Genomic DNA, 13,587 nt, shown 5'->3' with positions numbered 1-13,587 from the left:
TGCACCTGCATGCCTACCTTCAATGACTGGTGTACCATGACACCCAGGTCTCGCTGTATCTCCCCCTTTCCCAATCGGCCACCATTTAGATAATAATCTGCTTTCCCGTTTTTGCCACCAAAATGGATAACCTCACATTTATCCACATTATACTGCATCTGCCAAACATTTGCCCACTCACCCAGCCTATCCAAGTCACCTTGCAGTCTCCTAGCATCCTCCTCACACCTAACACTGCCCCCCAGCTTAGTGTCATCCGCAAACTTGGAGATATTGCCTTCAATTCCCTCATCCAGATCATTAATATATATTGTAAATAGCTGGGGTCCCAGTACTGAGCCTTGCGGTACCCCACTAGTCACTGCCTGCCATTGTGAAAAGGACCCGTTTACTCCTACTCTTTGCTTCCTGTTTGCCAGCCAGTTCTCTATCCACATTAATACTGAACCCCCAATGCCATGTGCTTTAAGTTTGTATACTAATCTCTTATGTGGGACCTTGTCGAAAGCCTTCTGGAAGTCCAAATACACCACATCCACTGGTTCTCCCCTATCCACGCTACTAGTTACATCCTCGAAAAATTCTATAAGATTCGTCAGACATGATTTACCTTTCGTAAATCCATGCTGACTTTGTCCAATGATTTCACCACTTTCCAAATGTGCTGCTATCCCATCTTTAATAACTGACTCTAGCAGTTTCCCCACTACCGATGTTAGACTAACTGGTCTGTAATTCCCCGTTTTCTCTCTCCCTCCCTTCTTGGGATATGAACTTCCCCCTAACCTGGCGTTTCTGAACCACCAAACTCCTGTGTTAATCAGAGGGAGATAGATGGACATTCCTCTCATTGTATTACCGACTCACCTGCTGGCTTTGCACCAAAGGAAAAGCTCTGAGATGCAAGGGCTGCCGTGGCCGCACTTGACACAGTCGTAGGTGCACCAAAAGCAAAACCTGGAAGAGATAATAGCAGCATCAAATCAGGAGGGAGCCTGTACACATCTTCAATGGAATAACTCTCCAAACAAAACAGGCTTTTTACTGTACAGTAAAACAGTAACACATGACTTAGCATTGCAGACTCAGATGTCCCAGATTACCATTACTCCAAGAGGCATTGGCTATTTTGTTGGAATGTGTACAGTATTATAAATGTTTCCATGAACAAGATGAGCTGGAGAGGAGGTTCAGGAAACAGGGCCATAGGGAACAGCTGTCGAACCATTGGGACTTTTAAACAATGAGACAGCCATCAGATAGTGAAGATTGGCTGTGCTTCAACACTGCCAAGCAAACAGAAATATCAATTATGCAATCATTTCACACGTCAATTGCATCGAAACTTAAACAAGAAATGCTGGGAGAACTCAGTCGGTCGGACAGCATCTGCGGAGAAACCGGTCAACATTTGGGAATTTACTCAGAACGGCGAGGTGTGAGACGGAAGACTCAACATGGATTGATTTTGACATGCCAAGTAATCAGAAGCATCAGTACTGACTATCAGCGAGACGTTTTATTGACGGGGTGAGAGGGGACATCAGCACAGTGATGGGAAACCATGAGCAGTTCACTTGATGCCCCAGTACTGAGGAAGGATCCATCACCCGAGACTTCGACTGGTTTCTCTCTCTCGCTAGTTGACTGGCTGAGTTATTTCAACATTTGTTTCAGATACCAGCATCTGCATTTTAACTTGTTTTACATTAAATTCTCAACACTTTCTTAGCATTTATGAATTGTGTATTGACTAGAACTGTAGTAAGATGTAATAGGAAGGCTTTTTTTGATGTGCACGTTTGCAGACAACTCAAAAGTGGGTGTTAAAAATTGCAGCGGGATCTTGATCGGTTGGCCAGGTGAGCCGATGAAATTTAATGCAGAGAAAGGTGAGGAGAGTCTAACATGGGCAGGAACTACACAGTGAGTAGTGTTCTGATGGGTGTTGTAGAGCAGAGGGATCAAGGGGTGCAGGTGCGGAGTTTTCTGAAAGTGAGGCTACGGGTTGATAGGGTAGTATTAAATATAGAAGTTGGGAGGTCATGCTGCAGTAATATAAGATGTTGGTGAGGCCACATTTCGAATATTGTGTTCAGTTTTGGTCACCACGTTGTAGGAAAGCGTGCAGAAATGATTTACGAGGATGTTGCCAGGATTCGAGGGCCTGAGCTATAGAAACATAGAAATTAGGTGCAGGAGTAGGCCATTCGGCCCTTCGAGCCTGCACCGCCATTCAATATGATCATGGCTGATCATCCAACTCAGTATCCCGTACCTGCCTTCTCTCCATACCCTCTGATCCCCTTGGCCACAAGGGCCACATCTAACTCCCTCTTGAATATAGCCAATGAACTGGCCTCAACTACCCTCTGTGGCAGAGAGTTCCAGAGATTCACAGATATAGAGGAGGTTGAGCAGGCTATGTCTTTATCTTCAGCATGCAGGAGGATGAGGGGTGATCTTATAGAGGTGTACAAAATCATGAGGAATAGAATGGGTAAACGCAGTCTTTTGCCCAGAGTGGGGGAAATCAAGAACCAGGTCATCGGTTTATGGTGAAGGGGGAAGGATTTAATAGGAACCTGGAGAGGCAACGTTTTTGTTTACACAAAGGGCAGTGGGTGTATGGAACAAACTGCCAGACGAGGTACTAACGGCAGGTACTATGGCAATGTTGAAGCATTTAGATAGGTACGTTGATAGGATAGGTTTAGAGGGATATGGGCCAAATGCAGAGGTGGGACTAGTGTATGAGGCACGTTGGTTGGCTTGGGCAAGTTGAGATGGGCCTGTTACTGCTCTGTACGACTCAAATTAAAAGAAGAAGTCATTAATTCTTCAAAGCAGCAGTTTGAGGAATGTACCACCAAGGAGAAGTATTGTGGGGATAGACGTGATAAGGATACGAGTACTGCAGTAGAACCAGAATGCAACAAAATGTGTGCTCAATAAACATGTATGGCTGCTGAAGGTACTGACTCACTTCTTTTCATTGATGATACAACTGCTGATGGTAGTAGCATAATGAATCCTGAAGTGTATAGACACTTCCTATCTGCTCATGTTCAAACAAATGCCTCAAAACTCATTGGCCGGCGGTGACAACGACAATGGTTTAGGACAATGATCCCAAACATACTGCTAAAGCAACAAAGGAGTTTTTCCAAAGCTAAAAAATTGTCAATTCTTGAGTGGCTGTCAATCACCTGATCTGAACCCAATTGAGCATGTCTTTTATATGCTGAAGAGAAAACTGAAGGGGACTAACCCCCAAAACAAGCATGAACTAAAGATAGCTGCAATACAGGTCTGGCAGAGCATCACCAGAGAAAACACCCAGCAACTGGTGATGTCCATGAAACGCAGACTTCAAGCCGTCATTGCATGCAAAGGATAAGCAACAAAGTACTTTCATTTACATGACATTGCCAAACAATATGGTGCCCTGAAATTAGGGGACTATGTATAAACACTGCTGTAATTTCTACATGGTGAAACCAAAAAGTATAAAAATGGATTTATTAAAATCTGACAATGTGTACTTTAACCACATGTGATTTATTCTATTACAAATCTCAAATTGTGGAGTACAGAGGCAAATAAATAAATGATGGGTCTTTCTCCCACACATTATGGAGGGCACTGTATGCAAGATGCTCAGAGCCTACTAATATAGTCCCCATGCACTAATGGCATGTGTAAAATGGTGCCCAGCAAGAAACTTCATAGTATAAATAATAATGCATGGGCGGAAACCAGATCACCCAGGGAAAACTGGTGGTGACAGGGAGAATGTGGAAACACCACACCAACAGCATCCAAGGTCAGGATTAAACTAGATCTTTGGCACTTTGAGACAGCAGCTCCATCAACTGTGCCACTGTGCTGCCCAAACTGTACAGCAAAATTCAGCTCCTTATCTGTTACAAACCAATCCACAAAGAACAACAATGCCAAGGCATTATCAGCCCATGATTCAACAATCTGTGCAGGTGAGAGGACAAAGCTGATTAACTATTTCCTCTTTATCCTGTTGTTTGTGACCTTGCGTACACAGGAGGGATGACACCAATGAACACAGCGTGGATGGAAACAACACTCACCTGTCGCTGGTGCTCCGAGGGAGATGGGTGCTGCTGGTTTGGGAGGTGCTGTGGTGCAAGCCGGAGTGCCAAAGCTGAATCCACTCAGTGGTTGAGTTGTGCAAGTGGTAAAGCCAAATCCTCCAGCTGTGGTGGTCTGGGTTGGAGCAGCTGGGGCAGCTGGAGCAGCGGTAAACCCAAATCCAGTGGTAGCTGTCGTCTGGGCTGTGGAGACAGCACCGAGTCCAAAGCCCCCTGGAACTGGTTGCGCCGGTACAGCGCCAAAACTGAAGCCGGAAGGCGCCACGGTCTGGGCAGTGGTTCCGGAAGGCAGTGAGAAGCCAGCGGTGGTGGCAGTGCAGGCAGAGGTGGCAGGAGCAGTAGCGCTCGTGGCTTGCATGCTACCAAAGGAGAAGCCAGCGGCTGGTGGGGCTGTTGCACTGCCAAAGCCCCCTAAACTGCCTTTATTCATTCTGCAGAGAAAATACAAGTTTACATTAAAACACACATCTGTACATAGCACAGGAATAGACACCCTGGCCCACCATGTCTGTGACAAATTAAACGACTGCGACCTGCCCAAACATGGTTTATATCCCCCTCATCCCCTGCCTGTTCACATGACTGTCTAGCACCACACCTGGCCCTGACTGTTCACATGACGTCCGTCTCGTGCCTCCACTATCACTCCTGGCCCCGACTGTTCACATGACCGTCTCGTGCCTCCACTATCACTCCTGGCCCTGACTGTTCACATGCCTGTCCAGTACCTCCACCATCAGTCCTGGCCCTGACTGTTAACATGACCGTCTCGTGCCTCCACCATCAGTCCTGGCAACACGCGCTAGGCTCATTTCACTCGTGCTCTCTGTAAAAATAATTTGCCCCACACATAAGTTTATAAACTTCTGTCAAGTTGCTCCCTCAGCCCACTACACTCCAAGTTCAAAAACAATTCACATTTGACCAATATCTTGTTGCAGATTATAGCTAACAGCTAACATCTTGGTGAACCTGCACCCTCTCCAAAGCCCCCATCCTTACCCCCTCCCTGTAATGCAGCAAACAATCGCCCAGTCTGTGCACCAAGCCTCAAGACCACCAAGCGCGGACTGGCCCATCGTTTCACTCAACACCTTTGCTCAGTCCGCCCTGGCCTATGCGATACCCCGGTTGGCAAACACTTCAACTCCCCCTTCCCCTACTGACCTTTCTGTCCTGGGCCTCTTCCATTGTCAGAGTTTTGCTATGACAGCTTACAACTCAGTGGTATGAACATTGACCTCTAACTTCAAGTAACGCCTCGCTTTCCCTCTCTCTCCATCCCTCCCCCAACTTAGTCCTCGCACTAGTTTCACTATCCGCCTGTTCAGTTTCACTGTTTGTATAACATTATTGCCTCCCCAGTCAACAATGGACCACTGTGGGCTCCATCTTTGCTGGAGCATGGTTGCTTTTTGCATATCTTTCATTTTATTGCTCGATGAGCCTTTTATATATCTTGTTTCCCTCTCGCCTGACTCTGTGTCAAGAAGGGTCTTGACCTGAAACGTTACCTAATCCTTTTCTCCAGAGATGCTGCCTGACCTGCTGAGTTACTCCAGCTTTTTGGGTCTATCTTCAGCGTAAAGCAGCATCTGCAGTTTGTTCCTACACAGCACCAGTAACTTGGCTTTACATAAAGCTTTGAAGACATCAACACCTTATTTTATGACACTCCATCCCCTCCTGCTCTATCTCCCTCAATTCATTCCATGCCCAGACTACATCCCTGCATCCAATAACACCACTATCCCACGCCTCCCCCAAACTGACCCCCACCACTCGTCCCCATTCTGAGGAAGGGTCCATGGCCCCAAAAGTGGCCGGTTTCCCTCTCCTCAGATGCTGCTCGACCGGCTGAGTTCCCCCTATCCTTTTGTTGATGTTTTCAAGGAGAATGAACATTAATGCAAGGTCCAGCAGTTGAACGTACGCAAGGGGGAATCCTCCAGCCGTGGTGGTTGCTGCTGACTGCGCTGGGAAGCATCCAGCCGTGGTGGTTGCTGCTGACTGCGCTGGGAAGCATCCAGCCGTGGTGGTTGCTGCTGGCTGTACTGGGAAGCCTCCAGCCGTGGCGGTTGCTGCTGGCTGTACTGGGAGACCAAAGCCAGTGGTTGCAGTTGGGGTGGTGAATGAGAACATGTTGGCATTTGGGGCCGAGGTGGTGGCAGGTGCAGCGGCTGCTGGCTGCTGTGCTGTTCCAAAGCCAAAGCCTCCTTGAGGAGCCCCAGCATTGTTGCCAAATGAAAATCCGCCAGTGCCACCCGTGGACGTCTTCTGCGAGGCAAATGAGAAGCCGCCTCCGGCAGCCGGATTTCCAAAATTAAAGCTCATTCTGAAACCTGAGGGCAAAGACAGATGATGCAATTAAACCAAGATCAGAAACTAAGTGGCCAGCCCTGCTGGTACACAAAAATGCTGGAGAAACTCAGCGGGTGCAGCAGCATCTATGGAGCTGCACCCGCTGAGTTTCTCCAGCATCTTTGTGTACCTTCGATCTTCCAGCATCTGCAGTTCCTTCTTGAACACGGCCAGCCCTGCTGGGTTGGAATTGACAGCACCATGGTGAGGAGCACACAGGTGTGATGGGCCGGGCCATGTCCATCAGCTCAGGTGCACACTCAACAACAGACCCCACTCTCACCTGCCAACCAAAGCAGGCCACCCTCCACCTGACTGCATGTACCCCTCCCCCACAACTGCAGGCCACAGAGAAGACTCTCCCCCTCTCCCTTGGGCAAGGGTCTCTCCATCTCCCACTCCGCCCCCCCCATTCTCCCTGGGAGCCTGGATCAGTCTCTTCCTCCGCAATGCTTCCCGCTCTCTCCCTTTCCGACTGCCACCTCACCTCTCTCTCTCCCCATGGTTGAGGTCTCCCCCTACCTACACCGCCTCATTCCCTCTCCGATAACTCACACTCCCCAGTCTCTCACTCCTCCACCCATCCCTACCTCCTAGGGTCTCAGTTTCCCCACCACTCACCCCTCTCCCCAGGGTCTTCTTCTCTTCCCTCTCTCTTCACCACTGTCCCTCACTTCTCTCTCTCTGTTGTCATAAGGGCATAAGTGACAGGAAAAGGATTAGGCCATTCGGCCCATCAAGTCTACTCTCCCATTCAATCATGGCTGATCTATCTCTCCCTCCGAACACCATTCTCCTGCCTTCGCCCCATAGCCCCCAACACCCGCACTAATCAAGAATCTATCTATCCCTGCCTTAAAAATACCCACTGACTTAGCCTTCCGTAGCAAAGAATTCCACAGATTCACGACCCTCTGACTAAAGAAATTTCTCCTTATCTCCTTCCTAAAAGAACGCCCTTTAATTCTGAGGCTATGACCTCTAGTCCTAGACTCTCCCACTAGTGGAAACATCCTCCCCACATCCACCCTATCCAACCCTTTCACTATTCTGTATGTTTCATAAGGCCATTGGAATAGGAGTAGAATTAGGCCATTCGGCTCATCGCCATTGAAACATAGACAATAGGTGCAGGAGTAGGCCATTCGGCCCTTCGCACCAGCATTCAATATGATCATGGCTGATCATCCACAATCAGTATCCCGTTCCTGCTTTCTGTCTATATCTCTTGATTCCATTAGCCCTAAGAGCTAAATCTCACTCTCTATTGAATACATCCAGTGAATTGACCTCCATTGCCTTGTGTGACAGAGAATTCCTAAATCATGGCTGATCTATCTCTTCTCCTAACCCCATGACCACTGACACCCGTACTAATCAAGAATCTGACTATCTCTGCCTTAAAAATATCCACTGACTTGGCATTCTGTGACAAAGAACTCCACAGATTCAAAGACATTTCTCCTCATCTTCATAAAAGAACGTCCTTTAATTCTGCGGCTATTGCCTCTAGTCCTAGACTCTCCCACAGGTGGAAACATCTTCTCCACATCCACTCAACCCAAGCCTTTCACTAGTCTGTATGTTTCAATTAGGCCCCCCCCTCATTCTTTTAAACTCCAGCGAGTACAGGCCCAGTGCCGACAAACGCTCATCTCAGGTTCTCTGCCGCAGAAGGCAGTGGAGTGTATTCACTGGATATTTTCAAGAGAGAGTCAGTCTGAAGAAGGTTCTCGACCCAAAACATTACCCATTCCTTCTCTCCAGAGATGCTGCCTGACCAGCTGAGTTACTCCAGCATTTTGTGTCTACATTAGATTTAGCTCTTAGGGCTAAAGGAATCAAGGGATTATGGGAAGAAAGCAGGAACAGGGTACTGATTTTAGATGATCAGCCATGATCATATTAAATGGCTCGAAGGGCCGAATAGCCTATTCCTGCACCTAATTTTCTATGTCTCTCCCTCACGACAACCTCTCCTACCCCGTGGTCTCTCCCCAGTATCTCCCGGTCCCCATTTCCCAGTCTCTCTCCCCTCCCTCAGGTCACCTCCGTCACACATCTTCCTCTCCCCCAGGCCTCCCTCCCTCCACTCAACTCTCACCTGGCTCCAGTCTCTCCCCCTGGTCACTCATTCCCATCTCCATTCCTCTCACCCTATCCCCACTACCCCATCCCTCTCTCCCACACTGCCTCTCCCCATTCGCCACAGAACCAACCTCTCCCCGTCTCTCTCTCTCTCCCGCCCACCCCCCCCCCCTCTCTCCCCCTGTCCCACTCACCCCAGGCCCAAATCCTCTCTCTCCCCTGACCCAACCAGGCCCACTACCCCCCCACCTTCACTCTCCCCCTGGGTACCCACTCTCACCCCCACACCGTGTGTGTCCCCCACACCGTGTGTGTACCCGCTGTCCCCCACACCGTGTCCCCCACACCGTGTGTGTACCCACTGTCCCCCACACCGTGTGTGTACCCCAGTCCCCCACACCGTGTGTGTCCCCCACACCGTGTGTGTATTCCAGTCCCCCCACACCGTGTGTGTACCCCAGTCCCCCACACCGTGCGTGTACCCCAGTCCCCCACACCGTGCGTGTATTCCAGTGTCCCCCACACCGTGTGTGTATTCCAGTCCCCCACACCGTGCGTGTACCCCAGTCCCCCACACCGTGTGTGTACCCCCACTGTGTCCCCCACACCATGCGCGTACCCCAGTCCCCCACACCGTGTGTGTACCCCAGTCCCCCACACCGTGTGTGTACCCACTCTGTGTCCCCCACACCGTGTGTGTACCCACTCTGTGTCCCCCACACCGTGTGTGTACCCACTCTGTGTCCCCCACACCGTGTGTGTACCCACTGTCCCCCACACCGTGTGTGTACCCCAGTCCCCCACACCGTGTGTGTACCCCAGTCCCCCACACCGTGTGTGTACCCCAGTCCCCCACACCGTGTGTGTACCCCAGTCCCCCACACCGTGTGTGTACCCACTCTGTGTCCCCCACACCGTGTGTGTACCCCACTGTGTCCCCCACACCGTGTGTGTACCCCACTGTGTCCCCCACACACGTGTGTGTGTACCCCTCTGTGTCCCCCACACCGTGTGTGTACCCCCTCTGTGTCCCCCCACACCGTGTGTGTACCCCCCCAGTCCCCCACACCGTGTGTGTACCCCACTGTGTCCCCCCCACCGTGTGTGTACCCCACTGTGTCCCCCACACCGTGTGTGTACCCCCTCTGTGTCCCCCACACCGTGTGTGTACCCCACTGTGTCCCCCACACCGTGTGTGTACCCCTCTGTGTCCCCCACACCGTGTGTGTACCCCACTGTGTCCCCCACACCGTGTGTGTACCCCTCTGTGTCCCCCACACCGTGTGTGTACCACTCTGTGTCCCCCACACCGTGTGTGTACCCCACTGTGTCCCCCACACCGTGTGTGTACCCCAGTCCCCCACACCGTGTGTGTACCCCAGTCCCCCACACCGTGTGTGTACCCCAGTACCCAGTCCCCCACACCGTGTGTGTACCCCAGTCCCCCACACCGTGCGTGTACCCACTCTGTGTCCCCCACACCGTGTGTGTACCCCAGTCCCCCACACCGTGTGTGTACCCACTCTGTGTCCCCCACACCGTGTGTGTACCCACTCTGTGTCCCCCACACCGTGTGTGTACCCACTCTGTGTCCCCCACACCGTGTGTGTACCCCAGTCCCCCACACCGTGTGTGTACCCACTCTGTGTCCCCCACACCGTGTGTGTCCCCACTCTGTACGTGGATAAATAGCTTCCTGTCGGGTCGAAGCCAGAGAGTCAGAGTGGGCCATCACACATCCACGGCCCTCAGCCTCAGTACCGGCTCTCCACAGGGCTGTGTACTGAGCCCCCTGCTCTACACCATCTACACGCATGACTGCACCCCAGTCCACCACAGCAACACCATTGTCAAATTTGCGGATGACACTACAGTGGTGGGACTCATCTCCGCGGGGGACGAGTACGCCTACCGGGATGAGGTGGAGCAGCTGACAGGGTGGTGCGAAGAAAATAACCTGCTCCTCAACACCTCAAAGACGAAGGAGGTAATAATAGACTTCAGGAAAAACAAAACGGACATGGTACCACTGACCATCAGAGGGGACTGTGTAGAGAGGGTGGCGGATTTCCGCTTCCTGGGAATCCACATTGAGGAGGACCTGACGTGGAGCGTGAACACCACTGCGCTGCTGAAAAAGGTCCAGCAGAGACTGCACTTCCTGCGGGTGCTCAGGAAGCACAACATCACTCAGAGGCTGCTGCTGTCCTTTTATCGGTGCTCCATTGAGAGCATACTAACATACTGTGTATGCGTGTGGTACACCAGCTGCACAGTGGCTCAGAGGAAAGCGCTCCAGAGGGCCATTGACAACGCCCAGAGGATTGTCGGCTGCCCTCTCCTTACCTTGGAGGACCTACACAGTTCCCGCTGCACCAAAAAAACCCAGAATATAATAAAGGACATCTCCCACCCCGGACACTCCCTGTTTGAACTGTTGCCGTCAGGCAGACGGTACAGATCCACAAGGACAAGGACAAATAGACTACAAAACAGTTTTTACCCCACTGCTATAAAAGCACTAAATGTGGCCGCCAAGGAACGCAGGGGCGATACAGACTAAGGGACTGTGGTAACGGTGAAATCGACAGAAGGATGGAGGGTTGGGTGTGTATGCGTGCTTTGTCTGTGTTTTTTATTTATTGCTTATCTTTATTATTTTACCGTGGATGTTTCGTTAGCTTTAGAAATGTTTGAATGCTGCACTGACTGGCTGACATTTTAAATTTCGTTGTACATGGCCCATGTTACAATGACAATAAAGAAACTATTCTATTCTATTCTGTGTCCCCCACACCGTGTGTGTACCCCACTGTGTCCCCCACACCGTGTGTGTACCCACTCTGTGTCCCCCACACCGTGTGTGTCCCCACTCTGTGTCCCCCACACCGTGTGTGTACCCCACTGTGTCCCCCACACCGTGTGTGTACCCACTCTGTGTCCCCCACATCGTGTGTGTACCCCTCTGTGTCCCCCACACCGTGTGTGTACCCACTCTGTGTCCCCCACACCGTGTGTGTACCCCAGTCCCCCACACCGTGTGTGTACCCACTCTGTGTCCCCCACACCGTGTGTGTACCCACTCTGTGTCCCCCACACCGTGTGTGTACCCCAGTCCCCCACACCGTGTGTGTCCCCACTCTGTGTCCCCCACACCGTGTGTGTACCCCAGTCCCCCACACCGTGTGTGTACCCCAGTCCCCCACACCGTGTGTGTACCCCAGTCCCCCACACCGTGTGTGTACCCCACTGTGTCCCCCACACCGTGTGTGTACCCCACTGTGTCCCCCACACCGTGTGTGTACCCCAGTCCCCCACACCGTGTGTGTACCCCAGTCCCCCACACCGTGTGTGTACCCCAGTCCCCCACACCGTGTGTGTACCCCAGTCCCCCACACCGTGTGTGTACCCACTGTCCCCCACACCGTGTGTGTACCCCAGTCCCCCACACCGTGTGTGTCCCCACTCTGTCCCCCACACCGTGTGTGTACCCCAGTCCCCCACACCGTGTGTGTACCCCACTGTGTCCCCCCACACCGTGTGTGTACCCCAGTCCCCCACACCGTGTGTGTACCCACTCTGTGTCCCCCACTGTCCCCCACACCGTGTGTGTGTACCCACTCTGTGTCCCCCACGCCGTGTGTGTACCCACTCTGTGTCCCCCACACCGTGTGTGTACCCACTCTGTGTCCCCCACACCGTCGTTGCCGCTCACCAGTCTCCGAACCGTCGCTCCTTCATCCGGGTGTCTGCGTCAGAGCGCGGCGCCAAAACCCGCCATGCTGCGCGCGCAGCGCCGACGCCTGGCCGCGCTCATTTCCATGAGGGGAGGGGGCGGGGCGATGCGGGGAGGGGGCGGGGCGATGCGGGGAGGGGGCGGGGCGATGCGGGGAGGGGGCGGGGCGATGCGGGGAGGGGGCGGGGCGATGCGGGGAGGGGCGGGGCGATGCGGGGAGGGGGCGGGGCGATGCGGGGAGGGGCGGGGCGATGAGGGGAGGGGGGCGGGGCGGGCGGCGCGGGCGGGGCGATGCGGGGAGGGGGCGGGGCGATGCGGGGAGGGGGCGGGACGATGCGGGGAGGGGGCGGGGCGATGCGGGGAGGGGGGCGGGGCGATGCGGGGAGGGGGGGGGGGCGATGCGGGGAGGGGGCGGGGCGATGCGCGGGGAGGGGGCGGGGCGGCGCGGGGAGGGGGCGGGGCGATGCGGGGAGGGGGCGGTTGTGCGCTTAGACCACTTGTCGCCACTGGGGGGCGCTGCAGGTTTCCCGCCGGTGAACAGCAGGGGGCGGGGCCAAGGTCGAGGCGGGCTGTTATTGGGCGGCCGGACTGTCCGTCACCCCGCCCCGCCTGTTTACTGTCGCCATGGAGACCGCAGCCCAGGCAACGCGGGGAACAACGGGACCGGGCGGGTGAGTGAGGGAGGGAGTGAGGGAGGGGGTGGGTGAGGGAAGGAGTGGGTGGGTGAGGGAGGGGGTGAGGGAGTGAGGGAAGGGGGTGAGGGAGGAAGAGAGGGAGGGGGTGAGGGAGGTGGTGAGGGAGGGAGGGAGTGAGGGAGTGAGGGAGGGAGTGAGGGAGTGAGGGAGTGAGGGAGTGATGGAGGGGGGGGGTGAGGGGAGGGAGTGAGGGAGGGAGTGAGGGAGGGAGTGAGGGAGGGGGGTGAGGGAGGGATGGGGTGGGGGGGGTGAGGGAGGGAGGGAGGGACAGAGGGAGGGAGAGGAGATGGTGGGGAGAGAGATAGGGGGGAGGGTGTGTCGGTGGTGTGTGAGGGAGAAGGGAGAGGGCCAGAGAGTGGGGTGGGGGAGTGTGAGGGGAGGGGGAAGTTGTGGAGCAAAGAGCTCCATCTATGATCTTTGGTGTGGAGTGGGGTGGGGTGAGGGCAAGGGTGAGAGAGAGAGAGAGAGAGTGAGTGAGGAGAGGGACAGGAGAGGGAGTGGAGGGAGGGAAGGGGAAGTATGACGGGGAAAGGGGGGATGTGAGGGGAGGTGGGAGAATTGAGCGGAAAGAGTATTCTCA

At 53.5% G+C, this 13,587-nt stretch overlaps 2 protein-coding genes across 3 annotated transcripts in view; one reads left to right on the top strand and one right to left on the bottom strand.

The window, feature by feature from the left end:
• Nucleotides 1–13,587, bottom strand: part of nup62l (nucleoporin 62 like) — a 62,498-nt gene that overhangs the window by 37,859 nt on the left and 11,052 nt on the right. The window contains 3 exon segments of the mRNA XM_055643402.1: nucleotides 868–957; nucleotides 4,107–4,558; nucleotides 6,061–6,469. Of these exon segments, the coding sequence (XP_055499377.1) occupies nucleotides 868–957; nucleotides 4,107–4,558; nucleotides 6,061–6,469 (951 nt within the window).
• Nucleotides 12,850–13,587, top strand: part of dnaaf6 (dynein axonemal assembly factor 6) — a 28,454-nt gene continuing 27,716 nt past the window's right edge. For both annotated transcript variants that reach the window (XM_055643419.1, XM_055643418.1), the window contains exon 1: nucleotides 12,850–12,983. The gene's annotated coding sequence lies outside the window, so the exon portion shown is untranslated. The remainder of the gene's footprint in view (nucleotides 12,984–13,587) is intronic.

Source organism: Leucoraja erinacea, chromosome 12 (assembly GCF_028641065.1).
Source record: "Leucoraja erinacea ecotype New England chromosome 12, Leri_hhj_1, whole genome shotgun sequence".
Classification (NCBI taxonomy): domain Eukaryota; kingdom Metazoa; phylum Chordata; class Chondrichthyes; order Rajiformes; family Rajidae; genus Leucoraja; species Leucoraja erinaceus.
Note: the sequence above shows the minus strand (reverse complement) of the source record. Positions and strands in the feature narration are given on the sequence as shown.